The sequence below is a fragment of the Arachis stenosperma genome, chromosome 1 (genome assembly GCF_014773155.1).
Source record: "Arachis stenosperma cultivar V10309 chromosome 1, arast.V10309.gnm1.PFL2, whole genome shotgun sequence".
Taxonomy (NCBI): Eukaryota; Viridiplantae; Streptophyta; class Magnoliopsida; order Fabales; family Fabaceae; genus Arachis; species Arachis stenosperma.
The window spans coordinates 102,173,585-102,199,960 of record NC_080377.1 but is presented as its reverse complement, the minus strand read 5'-3'; the positions used below and the strand labels follow the sequence as shown (position 1 = coordinate 102,199,960).

Sequence of the window (26,376 nt, the reverse complement as noted above, 5' to 3'; positions counted from 1 at the left end):
ACGTGATCGGGTAAATAGTCTTAAACTGTTTAATTTGGTCTTATATTTTCTGCTATGTCACGTTTGCACTTAACTACATGCTAAATTTTAAACTTCCAAAAAATTTGCAGCGCCATCCTAGAACCGGTGTCGAGCCTGACATTCAAGAATTGACAATGAAACAAACTAGACCCTAAAGGTACTCCTAAAGTTGCTTATGGCTTTAATACATTTTCGTAGATGATTCTCATTTTATATTAGTATACTTTAATTTGTATATGGATCTATCTATCACATTTTGCTTGTGTCATGGTTGAAAAATGACAAATGTCCTATTATTTGGTTTGATAAATTTGGTTGGGTATGGCTGAGACATAAGTTGCGAATTGGTTGTGTTTGTTAGAACCGTGGACGGTGAAAATATCTAAATTTTAGGGGAGGTTCTGCCGAAATTTTTCTAAATATTTTGGATAAAACTTAGTGGAAAAAATAAAATTAGTGTTATATCTTGTTTCTAACTTCTTTGTTTCGGTTTTTCTTATTTACAGAAGTGCTGAAATGGTGATCATATGCTACCAAGAATTAGCTCAACAATGTTTTGATGCATAGAGACATTAATCTATGTTAGAACTTTTATGTTTTGGTTGAACTTTGTATGTTAGAACTTTTATGATAGGAAAAAAATTGACTGTCACGAAAAATACCTTCAAGATAAAAAATTGTTACCACTTTTGTAACGGCTTATGGTTTTTTGTATCAAAAAAAGTGTTACAAAATATGCTTTTGAATTGTAACAGTTCCATTTTTCGTTACAAAAACTTTTTGTAACGGGACTTACTGCAATGGACCCTTTTTTTGTTACAAAAAACTTTTGTTTCAAAATTTCGACGTTTTGTAACAATATTTTTTGTTACAAATGCGCCTTTTTCTTGTAGTGGTTGGAGTAGAATCCATTGATTCTTTTGCGTTTGTCATCACGCCCAACCTTCAGGAGTTTGAAGCTCGTCACAGTCATTCAATACCGGAATCCTACTCGGAATACCACAGACAAGGTTAGACTTTCCGGATTCCCGAGATCCTACTCGGAATACCACAGACAAGGTTAGACTTTCCGGATCCCCATGAATGCTTGCCATCTATCTAGCTTATACCACGAAGATTCTGTTGGGGAATCTAAGAGATATGCGCCCGGCCTAAAGTAGAACGAAAGTGGTTGTCAATCACGCGCGTTCATAGGTGAGAATGATGATGAGTGTCACGGATCATCACATTCATCAAGTTGAAGTGCAACGTATATCTTGGAATAAGAATAAAAGAGAATTGAATAAAAAGTAATAGTAATTGTATTGAAACTTGAGGTATAGCAGAGCTCCACACCCTTAATCTATGGTGTGTAGAAACTCCACCGTTGAAAATACATAAGTGAAAGGTTCAGGCATGGCCGAGAGGCCAGCCCCCTGAATGATCAAAAGACCGAATGGCCAAAAGATGACTAATACACTAGTAAAAAGTCTTATTTATACTAAACTAGCTACTAGGGTTTACATGAGTAAGTAATTGATGCATAAATCCACTTCCGAGGCCCACTTGGTGTATGTTTGGGCTGAGCTTGATCTATTCACGAGCTGAGGCTTTTCTTGGAGTTGAACGCCAAGTTATAACGTGTTTTGGGCGTTCAACTCCGGATCATGACGTGTTTCTGGCGTTTAACTCCAAACAACAGCATGTACTTGGCGTTCAACGCCAAGTTACGTCGTCAATTTCCGAATAAAGTATGGACTATTATATATTGCTGGAAAGCTCTGGATGTCTAATTTCCAACGCCGTTGAGAGCGCACCATTTGGAGTTCTGTAGCTCCAGAAAATCCATTTCGAGTGCAGGGAGGTCAGATTCCAACAGCATCAGCAGTCCTTTTGTCAGCCTTTTTCAGAATTTTGCTCAAGTCCCTCAATTTCAGCCAGAAATTACCTGAAATCACAGAAAAATACACAAACTCATAGTAAAGTCCAGAAATGTGAATTTAACATAAAAACTAATGAAAACATCCCTAAAAGTAGTTTGAACTTACTAAAAACTACCTAAAAACAATGCCAAAAAGCGTATAAATTATCCGCTCATCAACTATCCACTTGATGCCCTACTCAATCTATCTCTATTAAGATTAGGTGCCTGGAGCATTCAGATCCTTGGTTTCTATGAAAAGATTTTATTTTCGTTATCTTTTTTTAATAGATTTTTTAAAAAAATAAAAAATTTTATGTTTAAATATCTCATATAAAAAATATTTTCATCTATCAATTATATTTGAATATAATAATATAAAAATATTTTTTGTGTATTTATTATGTAAAAAAAATATCTTTTTGAAAATATGTAAATATTTCTTTTTATATTTTAGTTCTTTTATTTTGTTATTAGAAATTTGTCAATATTAAAAAATAAAAAGATCTTTTTTCATTAAACTTTTTTTATTATTTTAATGATACTCAAATAAATACTGAGTCATATTTATAAAATTTAAAGACTAAATTAGTGCAAATAAAATTTAAGAGACTAAATTAAGATTTATATGTAAGTTTTTTTTTTTTAATTTTTGATGACTGATTTATATATAAGTTTAGTTGACCAAATTAAATATTAATATGTACACTCTATCTAAAAAGAATAGAATAAAGAAAATTCACACATTTGATAACAACAACTTGCTACATTCCATTACAAATAAACTTTTCTTTTCTATTTCCGTTCCAAGTTTGTGAGGATGAGGCTGTTAAAAGTTGCCATTTGCAATCTCAACCAATGGGCCATGGACTTCAATTCAAACACTCAGCGAATCAAGGACTCCATTGCTGACGCTAAACAATCCGGCACCGTCATTAGACTCGGCCCTGAGCTCGAGCTTACTAGCTATGGCTGTGAAGACCACTTCTTGAAACTCGACATCATCACACATGCGTAATAACTTCACTCGTTTCTTTTTTCTATTTTTCTTTCTTTTCAATTAGAAAATGATGGAAATTGATTTGATTAGGTTGTGAAGCATGCGGTGGTTTTTGTAATACCCGGTCTAACCGAAATTAATTAAATAATGAGTTAAGTAGGAGCGAATATGGTTGGAAGATTTGGCAATTGGAATTTGATGATTTCAATATGATATTTGGATTCAGTGAATTTTTCCGAGTCGGAAGACATAGTTTTCTGCGTAAAAGCGCGCAGTGGAATTTTGATCGGCAGTACCGGCTGAGACCTGTCTGGTACTGCAGCTGAGAAAATTGATTATGAGTAAATAAGATTAAGAAATGAGGAATTATGATTAGGGGAGGTAGAAATATTTAAAGTGCGATTTGGAGCGCTAATCTTAAAGGTTTTAGCCCAAAATTGGACCAACGGACAAAAATAAGTGAACTGGGCCTAAGTGGGCCCAAGACCCAACATATATAAACATTAGTTATGAGCATTTCAGCTCATTTTACCCTAAAGAGAAGGGTTGGGGCGCTGAATTAAGAAGAGAGAAGAGAAGAGAGAAAACCTAACTCTCTTTGATCTTCAAATCACCATAACTTGAGCTACGGAACTCCGATTGACGAGCCGTTTGTGGCCACGCGTCGCTCTTCTCATCCTCTACAATTCTATCTAAGTTTTGTGGTGAGTATTCCATTCATCTCTGTCCAGTTTTCGAAATTCCCCACTGTTACACGTTTTTGGGAAGTTAGTGTTGAAATCTTGTGATTTTGGGTGTTTAGGGATACTCCAACATGGATTCTAAGTGGGTTCTATCCCTAATTCATATGGGCTGAGGTAAGAAGTGCTCAAACCCTTGTGATTTATCATCTTTATGAGCCCTAGGTTGATGTATGTATGTGATATTGGTTATGTTAGTGTATTTGGTGATTTTGATGCACAATTGGGAGGTTGGTATTGCTTGTGGACCTTTGGTGAGGCTTGGAGCTAAGGGTGGTGGAGACTTCCATAGAAGAGGCTCAATTGATTTGGCTACAAGAGGTACGGTTTAAGTTTCATTTAAGTACCGTGTGTGTGATGAGAATTCCTAGGCTAGATGCCCCTAGGATTAAGTTTGGATTGTGTAAATGGTTGATGCTAATATGCATAGTTGGTATGTAATGTGAATTGATGATTGGGTTGAGAATTGTGTGGCCTTGTATGCTTGGTGTATTGAAAATTTGAAGTATTGGATAATGAGTATTAATTTGTGGTTTATGCATTTAAATTGTGAAATTGGGCCGGAGGCCGTAAATTTTGGGCCGGAGGCCGGAAAGAGGTAAGGGAGGTAAGTTGATGTGTGCATTGTATGATGACACAAGTGATTGGATGAATTTCATATAATGAATATGCGAATGATTGGGTTGATTGTTGAATAATGAGGTTTGAGGAGTTGAAGGGTGAAATTATGTAGATGAAGTATGTTTGGTTTTGGGTTGAGAAATATTATGTGGTCATATATGTGATTATGATTATTGATGTCTTGATGGTATGGTGATGCATGAGAGGTATATATGTTGTGATATATGCTTGAGGGATGATTAAGGTTGATTTGTGGGTGAAACCACGTGATAGTGATTATGATATTGATTATGTATAATGATGGTTGATTGGAAATAGTATTGTTGGAAATTGAGATGAGGAAGGATGTATGACATGTTATTATGTTTGTAATTTAGCCATTTGCTTGAAATGGGTAAAGATGGTTATATGATGGTTTTGCGATTCGTGGTAAAGTGTTAATGTATGAGTTGAGGAGGCTTGATGTTGATTTTGGGTATATTTTGATTGGTTTCAAAAAGGGTTGAAATTGGCATGTTTTGGTTGATTTTGAAAAGAGTTGAAAATGGCTTGTTTTGAAAATGGCATATTGTAGTTTTGTATGAAAATATGGTGTTTGGGCATACTTTGATGGGACATAACTTGGACTACGGATCTCTGTTTTGTACCAAATCTGTTTAGAAATGAAATTGGATCCGGGATGTCCATGCCGTTCGAAGAATGGGTGAAAAACGATTTAAAATGAGGAAGTTATGTCCGTTGGAAGATTGGGGTTTAAATCTGTGAATTCTGCAGTTTTTAACTTAGAAAATTTTTAGCAGAATGACCCCTTGCGCGTGGGCGCACTTGGCGCGTACGCGCCGTTCTTCCGAAAAGTGCCATCCACGCGTGCGCGTGATGTGCGCGGACGCGCCGATTGTGCTGCACCCAATGCCCAGCCATTTTCCAGAGAGTTATGCCAGGACTGTGCCAGTGTTGTGCCTGGGGCACGAGAACACCCGCGCGTACGCGTGGTTGACGCGTGCGCGTCGATTGGCAAGTTTGTAATCCACGCGTTAGCGTGCATGACGCTTGCGCGTCGATGAGTTTTTAAGGCCATCCGCGCGTGCGCGTGGAGTGCGCGTACGCGTGGCCCTGCTTTCATGCCAAAGTTGATTTTTGAGTTCTAAGAGCCAAATCTCATACTTTTAAGCCTCCGATCTCACCCCTTATGTATTAAATCATTATGATATGCCTATCAATGAGAAAAGAGTTAGGGGATGTGGTAACTTGCGAGTGAAGCAAGGGGAAAAGTTATGATCAATGATGATCAACGATGAGTATATGAGATATGGAGGATGACGGTGGGAGTACCGTGTATGCCATGAGCCGAAGGGCTATATTTATTGATAAATGGCTGGTTCTTGATTGGACCATGAGCCGGATGGCTGAGTTATTGCCGGGTCACGGCAAAGCCATTATTGATTATGGCTGAGAATAATTGCATATATGATTAATGAATGAATGTATTTGTGATACCTGGGTAGTAGTAAGGGTGGTGGTTCGTCCCACTTGCTCCAGGTTAATGTTTGAGATTTGATAACAATGAGAATTGATAATATGAATTGAGATTGAATGAATATATGTTTGAGATACCTGGGCAGTAGCAAGGGTTGTGGCTCGTCCCACTTGCTCCGGGTTAATGTTTAAGATACCTGGGCAGTAGCAAGGGTTGTGGCTCGTCCCACTTGCTCCGGGTAATGGTGAAAAATGTTGAATGTAAGCATGCTTGTGTTTTCTCTCTGGTTGTAAGGGTGACAGGGCACTGATACCCTCTAATGGCGACAGGGCGCAGATACCCTCTAATGGCGACAGGGCGCAGATACCCTCTAATGGTGTTGGTGGATGATGGGGGCTGTTCTTGATGAGATGAATTGATAATGCGATTGCATAATGATGATGATTTTCGAATGAGATCATTTGAGCTCCCTGGGTAGACGCATTGATGTGATTTCACTAGCTCCAGGCGAGGGTATGATGTATTGATATAGAGTTGCTGAGGCAGAACAACTGATGATGGTTTTGCTTATGATTCTGAGTCTGATTCGTGAAAGAATCAGCGAATTGGGAAACATGTGTAACATGAACTAGATTTAGTATCCCCTTACGACGGATGCCTATTTATGGATTAGTGAGAATCTAGGCTGGATACTTGGTGAAAAGGAGTTTAGGACGCTTAGTGAGTTTTTATTGCAGTGCATTGTATTTATTTGGCACTTTTACCGTACTGGGAACCCATGGGCCCGGGGTTCTCATTCCGTATATATCTCTTGTTTTTCAGATACAGGTTCAGGTGCTCAGAAGTGAGCTGCGGTTCGTCTGAGAGACGGCGAAGATATTTATTTTCTTTACTTTGTGTTTTGCTTAGAATCTCTCCACCTTTGTTTTGAAAGGATTATATTATGTGTTGAACTCTTTTGGAACTTGCCTATAGAGGCTCTTATGTTTCCTTTGGGAGAGATTAGGATGTACTGTTGTCAACTACTTTCATACTGTATCCTAGCCGGCCTAAACTTCGCGGGTCGCGACTAGTGGCTATTACTTATGTTATATATATCTATCCGTTATTTATCTCTTTATCTCCTTTATGCCTTGTCCGCATATCGCATTCGGGCTAACAGTTTAACTTTTCGTTGTCGAAACGTGAGTGAAACATATTCGCAAATTTTATTTCTACTCTTTTCAGGCTTCTCGATTAATATTCCTTTCGAATTTACCTATATTTATATATTAAAAATCCACTTGAGAGTCGTATCACCATAATATCATTGACTTATGACTCGAGCATAAGGATTTGCATATTAGGGTGTTACATTATGGTATCAGAGCAGTTCGTCCTCGTGAGCCTGAGGGATGGAACTGCTTATGCTTCAATGCATACTCTGAGTCTGTGCCTGTGCTAGTTAGGGTATCTAACCGATACATCTAGCATGAAGTTCATGAGTGTACCTTTGGTACTTTGAAGCACTATACTTCCGATATTGAGACTGATCAATTTGATATCGATTGTTTGGTGTGTATAGGAACCAGATGGCGCCTCGTGGACCCGGTCGGGGACGTGAGAGAGATCGTACTAGTACTCAGGAACCGGAAATCAACCCGAATAACCCGGTAAACCTTATGGCGGCGTTGGAGAATATGGCTGCTGCTATGCAGGCCACTGCGGCGGCTCTTGGGCAACAGATAAACAATAATGGCAAAGGTGGAAGTGGAGCTCAGGGCCCGATGACACTGGCAACTTTCTTAAAGGTTAATCCACCTAAGTTCAAGGGAACCACTAATCCGACTGAAGCTGACACCAGGTTTCAGGCCATGGAGCGAGCACTGCAAGCGCAGTTGGTGCCTGAAGGACAGTGTGTTGAATTTGCTACCTATCTGCTCACGGGGGAAGCATCGCATTGGTGGCAAGGGGCTCGACGTCTCCTGCAGCAGGGGAATGATCCTATCACCTGGGGTGCCTTCCAAGTGGAATTTTATAAAAAGTACTTCCCAAATTCTGCTAGAACGGCCAAGGAACTTGAATTACTGCAACTGAAGCAGGGTACAATGTCCATATCTGAGTATACGGATAAATTTGAGGAGTTATTCAGGTTTTCTCGTATGTGTCAAGGAACCCCGGGAGACTTCGAGGAATGGAAGTGTATTAAGTATGAGGGGGGACTTCGAAGTGAAATCCTGAGCTCCATTGGACCGATGGAGATTAGGGTCTTCTCCGAACTTGTAAACAAGAGCCGTATTGCTGAAGAATGTGTGAGGAAGACTGTTGAGGCGAAGAATGACCATCAGGAGTCCCACCGCAGGGAGCACAATCAAGAGTACCCAACAAGGGGTCAAGAGTTTAAGAGAAGAGGATACCCACAACGTTCTCCCCAAAGGCGAAATGACCTTGCGACGAATAAAAATTCCCAAGAAAAAGGTAGGGAAAAACAAATAGTGGCTGCTTCAGATGTTTTGAGCTGTCAGAGATGTGGAGGTCATCACCCAAATAGACCGTGTCGTTATGGTTCGGGTTTATGTTACAATTGCGGAAAGCTAGGACATTGGGTCAGAGATTGCCCACACCGGAAGGATCGGGAGACTGCCAGGTCCGATTTTCATACCTGAGGTAATAAGAAAACTGATAACTTAATTCTTTACCACTTTAGATAATGCTGAAGGCGGGTATTCACTCATAATACATGGTTGAATGAAAAATTATGATTTGTTCTAGATAACCCTAAGTTATCTTAATAGAAGGTTTGGTGAGCATAAATGATTAGGTAGGCCTTTAACGGAAAGCAACCTCAGAATGGAATGACTGGTGGGCGATGTCAAAGCCATCATTCGAGAACTCCGTGTCGAGGTAGATTGGGACTTTGCCATGGTTGTAGAGGAGTTGGACATGTGTCCTAGAAACGTCCTAAGAAGGTCAACCGGAATACTACCAAGAGCCAACAACAAGGTCGTGTGTTCACTACAACAACGGGGGATACCGTTAGATCCGACAGTTTGGGAATTGGTAAGCGAAAGATTGGTAACAACGTGCTAAAAGTACGATTAAGTTGGTATGTGGTTTTGGCTATCATAGATAGAAATTTAGTGAATGCCAGTCAAGCTAAGTTGTGGTTGAGCACTTGAGGAAGTAAGTGATAGAGCTCGTACTAGACGAGAGATCAGAATAAAGCAACGGAAACTTATGGAAGCAGTAACACAGGATAGCTACGAATGAGAGCTGTAAAAGTTTACTATAGTATCTTATGTTTGAATACTAGAAGGGTTAAGCGGGTTACTGCAAGTAATGATCCCCAAGTAGTTTGAAATGATTGCGGCTGCGAGCTTTGATGGTTCTAAAGCGGATGAGGAAATTATCATTAATGCACAATTGGATTTAGATGATGAGAGAGTGCAAGTTGTGGTGTTGAGAGATGAGTACTGTGATGTTTGGTCATAGTGACCTTGGTTTTAGTTTGAGATTTATAATGATTGATTTTGAAAGACGAATGTGAAAACCATTAAATCGAAATGCCGATGCGGTATTGGGATTGGTTTGAGGGAACCCGTGACGGGTGGTAAACTCCAATTTTTGGAGAGGTGCTGTTGAAAATTTTTCCAAGAATTTGAAGGAGTATTTGGTTATGTTTTTGAAAATGATTTTTGATCTGAGTAACTTCAACAAAAGAGATGTGTCTCGAAAGCTTTTATAGATTAGTAAAGGAAAGCGGATTCTTAAGAGTTTGTCAGTTTGTTAGCACAAACTCGTTGAATTCTAAAAACGAAGAAAGCTTTGATTGATTATAGTGATGTGGGATGATGGCTATGATTAACGAATATGGCAATATTATTGATGACATGATTCGAGATTTAATAAGGTGTGAGTTGATAAGACGGTAAAAGTAAGGAACGAGGCTGTTGGTCGGCGTTGAACAAATGACCGAGACCCTTGGAGATAGAGAAATCAGAGCGCGGCAACGGAAGCACGTAGAGTAAAGGGACCTTGGAACTGTTATGTGTTTGATATAAAGGCATACTATGCTCGCGTACTCGTAGGGATGGATGGAATTTTCGAGGGCGAAAATTTCTGTTAGGGGGGTAGAATGTAATACCCGGTCTAACCGAAATTAATTAAATAATGAGTTAAGTAGGAGCGAATATGGTTGGAAGATTTGGCAATTGGAATTTGATGATTTCAATATGATATTTGGATTCAGTGAATTTTTCCGAGTCGGAAGACATAGTTTTCTGCGTAAAAGCGCGCAGTGGAATTTTGATCGGCAGTACCGGCTGAGACCTGTCTGGTACTGCAGCTGAAAAAATTGATTATGAGTAAATAAGATTAAGAAATGAGGAATTATGATTAGGGGAGGTAGAAATATTTAAAGTGCGATTTGGAGCGCTAATCTTAAAGGTTTTAGCCCAAAATTGGACCAACGGACAAAAATAAGTGAACTGGGCCTAAGTGGGCCCAAGACCCAACATATATAAACATTAGTTATGAGCATTTCAGCTCATTTTACCCTAAAGAGAAGGGTTGGGGCGCTGAATTAAGAAGAGAGAAGAGAAGAGAGAAAACCTACTCTCTTTGATCTTCAAATCACCATAACTTGAGCTACGGAGCTCCGATTTACGAGCCGTTTGCGGCCACGCGTCGCTCTTCTCATCCTCTACAATTCTATCTAAGTTTTGTGGTGAGTATTCCATTCATCTCTGCCCAGTTTTCGAAATTCCCCACTGTTACACGTTTTTGGGAAGTTAGTGTTGAAATCTTGTGATTTTGGGTGTTTAGGGATACACCAACATAGATTCTAAGTGGGTTCTATCCCTAATTCATATGGGCTGAGGTAAGAAGTGCTCAAACCCTTGTGATTTATCATCTTTATGAGCCCTAGGTTGATGTATGTATGTGATATTGGTTATGTTAGTGTATTTGGTGATTTTGATGCACAATTGGGAGGTTGGTATTGCTTGTGGACCTTTGGTGAGGCTTGGAGCTAAGGGTGGTGGAGACTTCCATAGAAGAGGCTCAATTGATTTGGCTACAAGAGGTACGGTTTAAGTTTCATTTAAGTACCGTGTGTGTGATGAGAATTCCTAGGCTAGATGCCCCTAGGATTAAGTTTGGATTGTGTAAATGGTTGATGCTAATATGCATAGTTGGTATGTAATGTGAATTGATGATTGGGTTGAGAATTGTGTGGCCTTGTATGCTTGGTGTATTGAAAATTTGAAGTATTGGATAATGAGTATTAATTTGTGGTTTATGCATTTAAATTGTGAAATTGGGCCGGAGGCCGTAAATTTTGGGCCGGAGGCCGGAAAGAGGTAAGGGAGGTAAGTTGATGTGTGCATTGTATGATGACACAAGTGATTGGATGAATTTCATATAATGAATATGCGAATGATTGGGTTGATTGTTGAATAATGAGGTTTGATGAGTTGAAGGGTGAAATTATGTAGATGAAGTATGTTTGGTTTTGGGTTGAGAAATATTATGTGGTCATATATGTGATTATGATTATTGATGTCTTGATGGTATGGTGATGCATGAGAGGTATATATGTTGTGATATATGCTTGAGGGATGATTAAGGTTGATTTGTGGGTGAAACCACGTGATAGTAATTATGATATTGATTATGTATAATGATGGTTGATTGGAAATAGTATTGTTGGAAATTGAGATGAGGAAGGATGTATGACATGTTATTATGTTTGTAATTTAGCCATTTGCTTGAAATGGGTAAAGATGGTTATAAGATGGTTTTGCGATTCGTGGTAAAGTGTTAATGTATGAGTTGAGGAGGCTTGATGTTGATTTTGGGTATATTTTGATTGGTTTCAAAAATGGTTGAAATTGGCATGTTTTGGTTGATTTTGAAAAGAGTTGAAAATGGCTTGTTTTGAAAATGGCATATTGTAGTTTTGTATGAAAATATGGTGTTTGGGCATACTTTGATGGGACATAACTTGGACTACGGATCTCTGTTTTGTACCAAATCTGTTTAGAAATGAAATTGGATCCGGGATGTCCATGCCGTTCGAAGAACGGGTGAAAAACGATTTAAAATGAGGAAGTTATGTCCGTTGGAAGATTGGGGTTTAAATCTGTGAATTCTGCAGTTTTTAACTTAGAAAATTTTAGCAGAATGACCCCTTGCGCGTGGGCGCACTTGGCGCGTACGCGCCGTTCTTCCGAAAAGTGCCATCCACGCGTGCGCGTGATGTGCGCGGGCGCGCCGATTGTGCTGCACCCAATGCCCAGCCATTTTCCAGAGAGTTATGCCAGGACTGTGCCAGTGTTGTGCCTGGGGCACGAGAACACCCGCGCATACGCGTGGTTGACGCGTGCGCGTCGATTGGCAAGTTTGTAATCCACGCGTTAGCGTGCATGACGCTTGCGCGTCGATGAGTTTTTAAGGCCATCCGCGCGTGCGCGTGGAGTGCGCGTACGCGTGGCCCTGCTTTCATGCCAAAGTTGATTTTTGAGTTCTAAGAGCCAAATCTCATACTTTTAAGCCTCCGATCTCACCGCTTATGTATTAAATCATTATGATATGCCTATCAATGAGAAAAGAGTTAGGGGATGTGGTAACTTGCGAGTGAAGCAAGGGGAAAAGTTATGATCAATGATGATCAACGATGAGTATATGAGATATGGAGGATGACGGTGGGAGTACCGTGTATGCCATGAGCCGAAGGGCTATATTTATTGATAAATGGCTGGTTCTTGATTGGACCATGAGCCGGATGGCTGAGTTATTGCCGGGTCACGGCAAAGCCATTATTGATTATGGCTGAGAATAATTGCATATATGATTAATGAATGAATGTATTTGTGATACCTGGGTAGTAGTAAGGGTGGTGGTTCGTCCCACTTGCTCCAGGTTAATGTTTGAGATTTGATAACAATGAGGATTGATAATATGAATTGAGATTGAATGAATATATGTTTGAGATACCTGGGCAGTAGCAAGGGTTGTGGCTCGTCCCACTTGCTCCGGGTTAATGTTTAAGATACCTGGGCAGTAGCAAGGGTTGTGGCTCGTCCCACTTGCTCCGGGTAATGGTGAAAAATGTTGAATGTAAGCATGCTTGTGTTTTCTCTCTGGTTGTAAGGGTGACAGGGCACCGATACCCTCTAATGGCGACAGGGCGCAGATATCCTCTAATGGCGACAGGGCGCAGATACCCTCTAATGGTGACAGGGCACATATTCCCTCTAATGATATTAATACGCAACAGAGAGACTGTGCCCGGGTTAGCTACCGGACACGTCGGGTTGGCTTGATAACCGACAGATGATATCATCAGCCATAGGGCAGGCATTCATCATTTGCATATGTTTGAATTGTTTGGGTTTGCCTATTTGTTTTGGATTTCTATATCATATATGCTATGTTACCTGATTACATGCTACTTGTTCTACTTGTACCTTATTTGTGTATTACTTGTCTGTATTGCTTGTGTTTGTACAACTGAGAGATCCCTCATGATGGTGTTGGTGGATGATGGGGGCTGTTCTTGATGAGATGAATTGATAATGCGATTGCATAATGATGATGATTTTCGAATGAGATCCTTTGAGCTCCCTGGGTAGACGCAGTGATGTGATTTCACTAGCTCCAGGCGAGGGTATGATGTATTGATATAGAGTTGCTGAGGCAGAACAACTGATGATGGTTTTGCTTATGATTCTGAGTCTGATTCGTGAAAGAATCAGCGAATTGGGAAACATGTGTAACATGAACTAGATTTAGTATTCCCTTACGACGGATGCCTATTTATGGATTAGTGAGAATCTAGGCTGGATACTTGGTGAAAAGGAGTTTAGGACGCTTAGTGAGTTTTTATTGCAGTGCATTGTATTTATTTGGCACTTTTACCGTACTGGGAACCCATGGGCCCGGGGTTCTCATTCCGTATATATCTCTTGTTTTTCAGATACAGGTTCAGGTGCTCAGAAGTGAGCTGCGGTTCGTCTGAGAGACGGCGAAGATATTTATTTTCTCTACTTTGTGTTTTGCTTAGAATCTCTCCACCTTTGTTTTGAAAGGATTATATTATGTGTTGAACTCTTTTGGAACTTGCCTATAGAGGCTCTTATGTTTCCTTTGGGAGAGATTAGGATGTACTGTTGTCAACTACTTTCATACTGTACCCTAGCCGGCCTAAACTTCGCGGGTCGCGACTAGTGGCTATTACTTATGTTATATATATCTATCCGTTATTTATCTCTTTATCTCCTTTATGCCTTGTCCGCATATCGCATTCGGGCTAACAGTTTAACTTTTCGTTGTCGAAACGTGAGTGAAACATATTCGCAAATTTTATTTCTACTCTTTTCAGGCTTCTCGATTAATATTCCTTTCGAATTTACCTATATTTATATATTAAAAATCCACCTGAGAGTCGTATCACCATAATATCATTGACTTATGACTCGAGCATAAGGATTTGCATATTAGGGTGTTACAGTTTTGGTTTTTAAATGGGATGTTTGAACGATATCTTAGTATGTGATTTGACGGATGGAATTATGTGAAGCATTGGAATGCGTATTATCAAGGACTCTGAGTGCTACAATTTTCAGGTTCTTTGTTTGAATCGCAAGATACTCATGATACGCCCAAAGATGTGGCTTGCAAACAATGGCAATTATAGATAACTTCGATAATTCACGGCATGGAAGCCGAGAGATCATCTTGTCCATTTTCAGCTTTCCGGCGAGATAGCTGAGGCGTTAGGTCAGTCATCGATTCCCTTTGGTTATGGATTTTTGAAGTTTAACGACACGTATGTTGCATAGTCACAAGTTATATTTTTAAAGTGTTTATTATTTTAGTTTTTTTTAAGGGTTATTTAGTGTGTTTACTTACAAATTCTAGATAATGTGTAAATGCATGTTAATAACTAGTGTGTTCCAACTACTGTGTATGCTTAATTTATTTATTGTTATTCCAACTTCTAATACGATGTTTATTTCAAAATTGTAGAGCTATTTCGGCTGAAGTTTATGAAGAGCTGTTTACTCCAACTCCCCCATATTCTGAGCTTGCATTGAAGGGGGTTGAAGTATTTATGAATGCCAGTGGAAGTCATCACTAACTTAGAAAGCTTGATGTTCATCTTCGTCCCTTTATAGATGCCACTCACACTTGTGACAGAGTATACATGTATAGCAATCACCAAGAATGTGATGGGGTCGTTTTTACTATGATAGAATATATTTCTCTTAATACAATGATATAATGCTTTGTAGTTGGTGTCTGATGCATAATCTGGAGAATAAATACCTTCAAATATATGCAAGTTGATATATAGACACGTTAACTGTTATTTTAGCTTCTTTTCCAGCTTCTGGAGATTTTACTTATGTGGCCTTTTTGTTCATTTCTTAAAATTTACTCTTAACAGATGGCTGTGCTTGTGTTGTGGTCAATGGCGATCATATTACACAATGGTTACAATTTTCTTTAAAGGTTGTTGAAGTTGTGGTTGCACAAATGGATCTAGACATGGTATTTGTTGCATGACCTCCCACCTATAATGCATGCAATGCCAATTTAATCCTCAACTGTTGACATTAGATTTAGTTCGATAACTCTATTTTTTCTATAGGTAGGTAGCAAGTCTAAGAGGATCTATAAGTAGCTTTCAAGAGCAAGCAAGATGTAAAACTAAGGTTCCTTCAGTGGAAGTACCATATAGTCTTTGTGTACCTTTTAATCTTAAACATCGTCTTTCCATTCCACTAAAGGTAATGCACGTTGTTACCATTTTGAGTTACAATTTTTAGATAATGTCACAATATTCTTCCTTCAATTGCTCAGGCTGCCAAGTTGCTAATTGAATAGATATATGCTTTACAGATCAAGTATCATTCTTCTGAGGAGGAAATAGAATTTGGAACTGGTTGCTGGTTCTAGGACTATCTAGAAGAAGTGGAGCATCTGGTTTTCTGCTTCCCCTTTCTGGTGGAGCAGACAGTTCATTAGTTGCTATAATCATTGGTGCATGTGTTTGCTAGTTGTTAAAGGTACATTTAGATTGATGTCAAGTGCTGTTGGATTTTGATATACCTTCAAGGTTCTATCACCTGCCCAACTTGTTGCATACAAACAAATACTGCTTATTTAGGAACAAGAGTAAACCATCAAAAATGCATCCAAAGTATTTTATCACTGACAAAATTGTCTCTGAAATTTATTATTGACAAAAATATTCTTAAATTATTTAAAAATGTGACAAAAAATGCACATCTATGAACTGAAATGTTCTACGTTAATGGAAAAGAACGATGTGACAAACGGAGAATGTCAGAGTCTCACTTGCCACGTTGAATACTCCGTTAGCCAGGTCACATTTTTTCTATAAACAGAACAAGCCTTTGATCATGATTCGGCATTTTGGCATGTTTTTAAATATTTTGAGGGCATTTTTATTGATAACAAAATTGAAAAATAGTTTTGTTAGCGCTAAAATAATTTGGGTGTATTTTTTGTGGTTTACCCTTAGGAACAAGCATACTATTAAACAGACCACTAATCAAACCTCTGTTAAGTACCACCAATAAAAGGATCTCAAGGAATGATGGTTAAAAGGTGATACATAATTAGATAATTATTGAATTACCTATAGAATTGGAATTTCATCGATATTGTACTTTTTCTTAGTTCTATGTGTTTTGAATTCTATCATTGAAACCAATCTGAAACAATTTCTAGTAATAAATCAGGATGTCTATCTCTTTTTTCTTTTACAGTTTTCAAATGTAGAAGAGGTGGAATATACAAAACCTTGTAGTTTATGTGGCATTCATTAGTGATTCACTACTACCTGCAGAAATTGTAAATGGAGATGAACAAGTTAAAGCTGATGCAATAAGAATAGGAAACTACAAAGATAGACAATATCCTACTGATAGCAGAGAATTCGCCAAGCGAATATTCTATATTATTTTTATGGGATCTGAAAATAGGTAAGTAATAAATTTAATGTCCTTCATTTTTTCAATCTTTATCCTAAATAAAAGCTTGGAAATCTGATGTGTTTAATTGTTTATGTTTTCATGCTGTTATACGTCAAATAATTTCTTTCTATGCCTTTACAGGTAGATGGTGGATCTAAGGTTGAGAATCTAAGCTTGCAAAACATACAAGCTAGAATTAGAATGGTGCCTGCTTTAATGTTAGCATTACTATTGCGTTGGGTTCACAACAAACCAGGGTTTTATCTTGTCTTAGGGAGTTTAATGTGGATGAAGGATTACGTGGTTATTTAACAAAGGTCTACACAGATTTCAATTATTATTTTTTGAATTGCTTGCTATTATTTCCCATTTTTGTGGTCCATTACACATTAGTTACCAAAGTTTATCTCTTTTACAGTATGATTGCAGTGCGGTAGATATTAATCCTATTGGTAGGATAAGTAAATAGGACCTTAGGACATTCCTGCGATTGGCAGCCGTTCGTCTTGGTTACTCATCTCTGGCAGAAATTGAAGCAGCTCCGCCTACTGTTGAACTGGAGCCTATACGTTCTAACTACACTCAGGTAATGTTTTGTTATCTTATATCTTCTGGAAGTGATCTTGAATCTCTTTAAGAAACCTTTCAGTTGTGTTTTTTAAATTGCAAACCATATTTAGTATGTGTTTTGTTGCCATATGAGATTTTTGTCAAGTGGAGGTGGTAATGGTGGAATATATCTTTACAACAACATGGAGTTCCATGCACTCAATCTTCTATCGAACCCCATCTTTTCTAACCCAATATCAACAGAGATCCACTTGACTCTGTCATAGGCTTTCTGGAAGTCCAATTTGATGATTGTTGACGCCTTCCTCTTTAATTTTAGTCATAGTACAGTTTCACAAATAAACCTTTCTTTTCTGTTTCCGTTCCAAGTTCGTGAGGATGAGGTTGGTGAATCTTGCCACTTGAAATCTCAAACAATGGGCCATGGAGTTCGATTCAAACACTCAACGAATCAAGGACTCCTTCGCTATCGCTAAACAATCTGGCGCCGTTATTAGGCTCGGCCTTGAGCTCGAACTTACTGACTATGGCTGTGAAGACCACTTCTTGGAATTCGACACCGTCACACACGTGTAATAACTTCACTCATTTTTTTTCTATTTTTCTTTCTTTTCAATTAGAAAATGATGAAAATTGATTTGATTACGTTGTGAAGTATGTTGTAATTTTGGTTTTCAGATGGGAATGTTTGAAAGATAGCTTTGTATGTAATTTGACGGATGTAATTGTATGTAGCATTGGAATGCCTATTATGAACGACTCTGAGCGCTACAATTGTCAGGTTCTTTATTTGAATTGCAAGATTCTCATGATACGCCCAAAGATGTGGCTTGCGAACGATGGCAATTATAGAGAACTTCAATGGTTCATGGCGTGGAAGCCGAGAGAACATCTTGTCCATTTTCAGCTTCCCGGCGAGATAGCTGAGACGTTTGGCAAGACATCGGTTCCCTTTGATTATGGATTTCTAAAGTTTAAGGACACGTATGTTGCATACTCACAAGCTATATTTTTAAAGTGTTTATTAGTTTAGTTTTTTTAAAGTGTTATTTAGTCTGTTTACTAACGAATTCTAGATAATGTGTAAATGCATGTTAAGAACTAGTGTGTTCCAACTACTGTGTGTTTTTGTTTGTGTATGCTTAATTTATTTATTGTCATTCCAACTTCTGATTCGATGTTTATTTCAAAATTGTAGAGCTATTTCGGCTAAAGTTAGTGAACAGTTGTTTACTCCAACTCCCCCACATTCTGAGCTTATATTGAATGGGGTTGAAGTATTTATGAATGCATCTGTCAGCTGGTTGTTAAATGTACATTTGGATTGATGTCAAGTGCTGTTAAATTCTGATATACCTTCAAGGTTCTATCACCTGCCCAAGATGTGGCAGTATGTAGAAGCTATGTTAATTGTGCATACAAACAAATACTACTTATTTAGGAACAAGAGTAAACTACCAAAATGAACCCAAAGTATTTTATCACTAACAAAAATGTCTCCGAAATTAATTATTAACAAAAATATCCTCAAACTATTTAAAAATATGACAAAAAATGGACATCTGTGAACTGAAATCTTTTACATTAATGGAGAAGAACGACGTGACAAACGGAGAATGTTAGAGTCTCACTTGCCACGTTGAATGCTCCGTTAGCCACGTCACATTTTTTTCATTAATGGAACAGGCAATGTTTTAAAATTATTTGAGGGCATTTTTGTGGATAAAAGTATTCAAAAATATTTTTGTTAGCGCTAAAATTATTTGGGTGCATTTTTTGTGGTTTACCCTTAGGAACAAGCATACTATTCAACTGACCACTAATCAAAACTTTGTTAAGTACCACCAATAAAAGGATCTCAAAGAATGGTGGTTAATAGGTGATACAAAATTAGATAATTATTGAAATACCTATAGAATTGGACTTTCATCGATATTGTAATTTTTCTTCGTTCTGTGTGTTTTGAATTCTTTCATTGAAACCAATCTAAAACAATTTCTAGTAATAAAATCAGGATGTCTATCTCTTTTTTCTTTTAAATTTTTCAAAGGTGGAAGAGGTGGAATAAACAAAACCTTGTAGTTTATGTGGCATTCATTAGTGATTCATTTCTACCTGCAGAAATTGCAAATAGAGATGAACAAGTTAAAGCTGATGCAATAAGAATAGGAAACTACAAAGGTGGACAATATCCTACTGATAGTAAAGAATTTGCCAAGCGAATATTCTATATTGTTTTTATGGGATCTGAAAACAGGTAAGTAATAAATTTAATGTCCTTCTTTTTTTCAATCTTTGTATGTACAACTGAGTTTAAACCTGCTATTTCTATAGATCTTCATCAATGTTTATAAAGATCAGTCTACTTCTGCTACTTGATCTTTCCATTGATGGAGTTGTATCTGTGTTTTTGTCAATGTTCCAAACACTTATAGGAAGAGATCATGCTATAAGTTAAATGAAGCATGGACTAGTGAATTATTTTAGTCATAGCTAGCAAGTACCAGAACTCTGTGTTTTTATACACTTGGACTTCTGCCCAAGAGTATGTTGATATTGAGATATATAAGTGTTGCAAATATAAATAGTTATATGTAGATCTCCATATTGATATTAGGACTAAGCTACTGACTGGTTAAACTGGCAGAAACTTAGTTTCATTGGGGGGAATCTAACATTTTTATCCTAACAAAAATCTTGAAAATATGATGTGTTTAATTGTTTATGTTTTCATGCTGTTATCGGTCAAATAATTTATTTGTATGCCTTTACAAGTAGATGGTGGATCTAATGTTGAGAATCTAAGCTTGCAAAATATACAAGCTAGAATCAGGATAGTTCCTGCTTTCATGTTAGCATCACTATTGCCTTGGGTTCACAACAAACCAGGGTTTAATCTTGTCTTGGGGAGCTCAAATGTGGATGAAGGATTACGTGGTTACTTGACAAAGGTCTACACAGATTTCAATTATTGTTTTTTGAATTGTTTGCTATTATTTCTCATTTTTGTGGTCCATTACACATCAGTTACCAAAATTTATCTCTTTTACAGTATGATTGCAGTGCAACAGAAATAAATCCTATTGGTAGAATAAGTAAACAGGACCTTAGGACATTCCTGCGATGGGCAGCCGTCCATCTTGGTTACTCATCTCTGGCAGAAATTGAAGCAACTCCGCCTACTGCTGAACTGGAGCCTATACGTTCTAACTACACTCAGGTAATGTTTTGTTATCTTATATCTTTCAGCACTAACCTTGAATATCTTTAAGAATGCTTTCAATTGTGTTTTTTTAATTGCAAACCATATTTGGTATGTGTTTTGTTGCCATATTAGATTTTTGTCAAGTGGAGGTGGTAATGGTGGAATATATCTTTACAACAACATGGAGTTTCATGCACTCCATCTTTTACCGAACCCCATCTTTTCTAGCCCAATATCAACAGAGATCCACATGACTCTATCATAGGCTTTCTGGAAGTCCAATTTGATGATTGCTGACGCCTTCCTCTTCAGTTTTAGCTATTGTACAGTTTCACAAATAAACCTTTCTTTTCTGTTTCCGTTCCAAGTTCATGAGGATGAGGCTGTTGAAGGTTGCCACTTGAAATCTCAACAAATGGGCCATGGACTTCGATTCAAATACTCAACGAATCAAGGACTCCTTCGCTATGGCTAAACAATCCGGCATCGTTACTAGGCTCGGCCCAGAGCTCGAGCTTACTGGCCATGGCTGTGAAGACCACTTTTTGGAACTCGATACTGTCACACACGCGTAATAACTTCACCCGTTCCTTTTTTCTATTTTTCTTTCTTTTCAATTAGAAAATAATGAAAATTGATTTGATTATGATGTTAAGTTTGCTGTAGTTTTGGTTTTCAGATGAGAATATTTGAAAGATATCTTAGTATGTGAATTGATGGATGGAGTTGTGTGTAGCATTGGAATGCCTATTATCATGGACTCTGAGCGCTACAATTGTCAAGTTCTTTGTTTGAATCGCAAGATTCTTATGATACGCCCAAAGATATGGCTTGCGAACAATGTCAATTATAGAGAACTTCAATGATTCACGGCGTGGAAGCCGAGAGATTATCTTGTCCATTTTTAGCTTTTCGATGAGATACCTGAGACATTAGGCAAGACATCGGTTCCCTTTGATTATGGATTTCTAAAGTTTAAGGACACGTATGTTGCATACTCACAAGCTATATTTTTAAAGTGTTTATTAGTTTAGTTTTTTTAAGGGTTATTTAGTGTGTTTACTTACGAATTCTAGATAATGTGTAAATGCATGTTAAGAACTAGTGTGTTCCAACTACTGTGTCTTTGTGTTTGTGTATGCTTAATTTATTTATTGTCATTCCAACTTCTGATTCGATGTATTTCAAAATTGTTGAGCTATTTCGGCTGAAGTTTGTGAAGAGTTGTTTACTCCAACTCTCCCACATTCTGAGCTTACATTGAATGAGGTTGAAGTATTTATGTATGCTAGTGGAAGTCATCACCAAATTTGAAAGTTTAATGATTGTCTTCGTGCTTTTATAGATGCCATTAACACTCGTGGCGAAGTATACATGTATAGAAATCACTTAGGATGCGATGGTTGCCGTCTTTACTATTGTAGAATACGTTTCTCTTAATACAATGATATAATGCTTTGAATTTGGTGTCTAATACATATACTGGTGAATGAATACCTTCAAATATATGCAAGTTGATATATTGACATGTTAACTGTTATTTTATCTTCTTTTCCAGCTTTTGGAGATTTTACTTATGTGGCCTTTTTGTTCATTTCTTAAAATTTACTCGTAACAGATGGTTGTGCTTGTGTTGTAGTCAATGGTTATCTCATTGCACAAGGGTCACAATTTTCTTTATAGGATGTTGAGGTTGTGATTGCACGAATGGATCTAAACATGGTATTTGTTGCATGAACTCCCACCTATAATGCATGCAATGCCATTTTAATCCTCAACTGTTGACATTGGATTTGGTTTCATAACTCTATTTTTTCTATTGGTAGGTGGCAAGCCTAAGAGGATCTGTAAGTAGCTTTCAAGAGCAAGCAAGCTATAAAATTAAGGTTCCTTCAGTAGAAGTACCATACAGTGTTTGTGTACCTTTTAACTGAATATGATATATGCTTCACAGATCAAGTCTCACCCTTTTGAGGAGGAGATATCATTTGGACCTGGTTGCTCGTTATGGGACTATTTAAGAAGAAGCAAAGCATCTGGTTTTCTGCTTCTCCTTTCTAGGGGAGCAGATGGTTCATCAGTTGCTGCAATCGTTGGGTGCATCTGTCAACTGGTTGTTAAATGTACATTTAGATTGATGTCAAGTGTTGTTAATTTCTGATATACCTTCAACGTTCTATCAGCTGCCCCAAGTTGTGGCAGTATGTAGAAGCTATGTTAATCGTGTAAACAAACAAATACTACTTATTTAGGAATAAGAGTAAACTACCAAAATGAAACTAAAGTATTTTATCACCTACAAAAATGCCTCCGAAATTTATTATTGAAAAAAACCTCAAATTATATAAAAATGTCACAAAAGGTGGACATCTGTGAACCGAAATGATCTACGTTAATGGAAAAGAAAGATGTGAAAGAATGTTAGAGTCTCACTTGCCACGTTGAATGCTCCGTTAGCCACGTCACATTTTTCCATTAATGGAACATGCAATGTTTTTAAATTATTTGAGGGCATTTTTGTGGATAAAAGTATTCGAAAATATTTTTGTTAGCGCTAAAATAATTTGGGTACATTTTTTGTGGTTTACCCATAGGAACAAGCATACTATTCAACTGACCACTAATCAAACCTTTGTTTAAGTACCAAAAATAAAAGGATCTCAAAGAATGGTGGTTAATAGGTGATACACAGTTAGATAATTATTGAATTAACTATAGAATTGGACTTTCATCGATATTTTACTTTTTCTTAGTTCTGTGTGTTTTGAATTCTTTCATTGAAACCAATCTGAAACAATTTCTAGTAATAAAATCAGGATGTCTATCTCTTTTTTCTTTTACATTTTTCAAATGCAGAAGAGGTGGAATAAACAAAACCTTGTAGTTTATGTGGCATTCATTAGTGATTCACTTCTACCTGCAGAAGTTGCAAATGGAGATGAACAAGTTAAAGTTGATGCAATAAGAATAGGAAACTACAAAGATGTACAATATCCTACTGATAGCAGAGAATTTGCCAAGCGAATATTCTATATTGTTTTTATCGGATCTGAAAATAGGTAAGTAATAAATTTAATGTCCTTTTTTTTTTCAATATTTGTCTGTACAACTGAGTTTATATATGCTATTTCTATAGATCTTCGTCAATGTTTATAAAGATCGGTCTACTTCTACTACTTTTGATTCATGGTACCTTGATCTTTCCATTGATGGAGTTGTATCTGTGTTTTTGTCATTGTTCCAAACACTTACAGGAAGAGACCATGCTATAAGTTAAATGAAGCATGGACTAGTGAATTATTTTAATCATAGCTAGCAAGTACCAGAACTCTGTGTTTTCATAACTTGGACTTCTGCCCAAGAGTTTGTTCATAATGAGATAAATAAGTGTTACAAATATAAATAGTCATATGTAGATCTCCATATTGATATTAGGAACAAGCTACTAACTGGTAAAACTGGGAGAAACTTAGTTTCATTGCGGGGAATCTAACATTTTTATCCTAACTAAAAGCTTTGAAATCTGATTTGTTTAATTGTTTATGTTTTTATGCTATTATAGGTCAAATAATTTCTTTGTATGCCTTTACAGGTAAATAGTGGAACTGATGTTGAGAATCTAAGCTGGCAAAACATACAAGCTAGAATCAGGATGGTGCCTGCTTTCATGTTAGCATCACTATTACCTTGGGTTCACAACAAACCAGGGTTTTATCTTGTCTTGGGGAGCTCAAATGTGGATGAAGGATTACGTAGTTACTTGACAAAAGTCTACACAAATTTCAATTATTATTTTTTGAATTGCTTGCTATTATTTCTCATTTTTGTGGTCCATTACATATCAGTTACCAAAGTTTATCTCTTTTACAGTATGATTGCAGTGCAACAGAAATAAATCCTATTGGTAGAATAAGTAAACAGAAGCTTAGGACATTCCTGTGATGGGCAGCCGTCCATCTTGGTTACTCATCTCTGGCAGAAATTGAAGCAGCTCCGCCTACTGCTGAACTGGAGCCTATACGTTCTAACTACACTTAAGTAATGTTTTGTTATCTTATATCTTCCGACACTGATCTTGAATCTCTTTAAGAACCCTTTCAGTTGTTTTTTTTTTAATTGCAAACCATATTTGGTATGTGTTTCGTTGCCATATGATATTTTTGGCAAGTGGAGGGGGTAATGGTGGAATATATCTTTACAACAACATAGAGTTCCATGGACTCCATCTTCTACTGAACCCTATCTTTTCTACCCCAATATCAACAGAGATCCACTTGACTCTGTCATAGGCTTTCTGGAAGTCCAATTTGATGATTGCTGACGCCTTCCTCTTCAGTTTTAGCCATTGTACAGTTTCACATGCTATCAACGCTCCATCATGTATCCTCCTACCCTTGACAAAAGCACTCCGTGATTCCCCAACTAAGCCTGACATTACGCTTCTCATTCTTCTTGTCAACACTTTTGATATCATCTTATAAATGCATCCAACCATACTGATTAGTGTAAGATCATTTATCTCCTTTGCGCCTACAAATTTCAGTGACAGCTCTACCCAAGTAACATTAGAATCTGCTGGTAGCCTTGCCGTCTAAAAGAAGGTCATCACAGATTTAGTAAATTTCACACCAATCTCCTTCCAGCATTCCTTTATAAAGTTCATGTTATGTCGATCACTACCCGGCGCCTTAGATGATTCGCAATCCCGTACTGTGTCCTCCACTTCCTCCTCCGACGGTAACACCTCTAACGCTTGAGCTTCTTCCATCTCCAACCGATTGACTAGACCATCTCGAAAGCTAATATTTGGCGAAGCTTTCTGTTGGTATAGTTTCCTATAGAAATCTCTAGTGACGACCATAATTCTTGCATAATTCCTTACCAATCTCCCATTATTCACTAAAGACTCAATCCGGTTATTCCTTCTTCTTACTGATGCAATATTGTCAAAATATCTTGTGTTCCTGTCCATCTCCTTGGCATGTCGAGATCTGGACATTTATTTTCAGTGTATATCTTGTCTCATATGCCATATCTCACAACATCTTACTAGCGCCTTTCTTCTTGCTTTTACTATACAATCATATACCCCATTGCTAACCATAACATCCTCTTGATCTCGTCCTCAAACTTTTTTATCTTCTCAGGTATATTCCCAAAGCGCTGCTTGTGCCATCTACCTAGCTGTTTTGACAACGCCTTCAGTTTATCCAGAAACTGTGCATCTCCCAAACCCCTCCATTATTCCTTCACCATCCTTAGGAAGCCTTCATCCATGAACCACGAGTCTAGGCTGCTGAATGGTCTTGGACCCTGAACTATTCTTCTATCTTCTAGTATCAAGGGGTAATGATCTGATAAATCTCTCGGCCTTCCTCTAAGTCGAGTATCTGGCTACGCGTCTAAGCATTCCAAGCTAACCAGGCTTCTATCTATACGATTACAAGACTGGCCTCTAAACCATATATACTTGCGATAATTAAGCATCAAGTCCACGAACTCTATATCATTTATCCATGCTCTGAAGTCTTCAGAAGATGTTGACAAGCTAGTCTCCCCTTTTCTTTCCTCCATATGCACAATTTCATTGAAATCTCCCATGTAACAAAAAGGAATTCGACACAGCCTTGTAATATAACTTAATTCCTCCCATAGTAAAAGTTTTTCATCTCTCACATCCGGTCCATATACCAGACAAATCGTGTAGTAAAAATTATCTTTAGTCATCACTCCTTCTACACATAACTACCTATCTCCTTTATAGAAATTTATCAATTTAAAAATAGATTTATCGCATATTGACAGTAAACCTCCCGATGCTCCAATTGAATTAACGCACTCCTAACTAGCTCTATCA

The 26,376-nt window shown here is 37.7% G+C and overlaps 1 protein-coding gene and 3 pseudogenes across 1 annotated transcript; 3 read left to right on the top strand and 1 right to left on the bottom strand.

The window, feature by feature from the left end:
* The first annotated feature begins 2,741 nt into the window (after nucleotides 1-2,741).
* Nucleotides 2,742-17,580, top strand: LOC130982782 (glutamine-dependent NAD(+) synthetase-like; annotated as a pseudogene).
* Nucleotides 17,581-17,692: 112 nt separating this feature from the next.
* LOC130982771 (glutamine-dependent NAD(+) synthetase-like) lies at nucleotides 17,693-20,675 on the top strand (annotated as a pseudogene).
* Nucleotides 20,676-20,896: 221 nt separating this feature from the next.
* LOC130982762 (glutamine-dependent NAD(+) synthetase-like) lies at nucleotides 20,897-24,557 on the top strand (annotated as a pseudogene).
* A 157-nt stretch (nucleotides 24,558-24,714) lies between these two features.
* Nucleotides 24,715-26,120, bottom strand: LOC130982753 (uncharacterized). The gene is made up of 4 exons (XM_057906836.1): nucleotides 25,941-26,120; nucleotides 25,609-25,703; nucleotides 25,231-25,510; nucleotides 24,715-25,110 (listed from the first exon to the last, which is right to left on the bottom strand). The coding sequence occupies exons 1-4, from the start codon at nucleotides 26,118-26,120 to the stop codon at nucleotides 24,715-24,717; spliced, it is 951 nt and encodes a 316-aa protein (XP_057762819.1).
* Nucleotides 26,121-26,376: the final 256 nt, after the last annotated feature.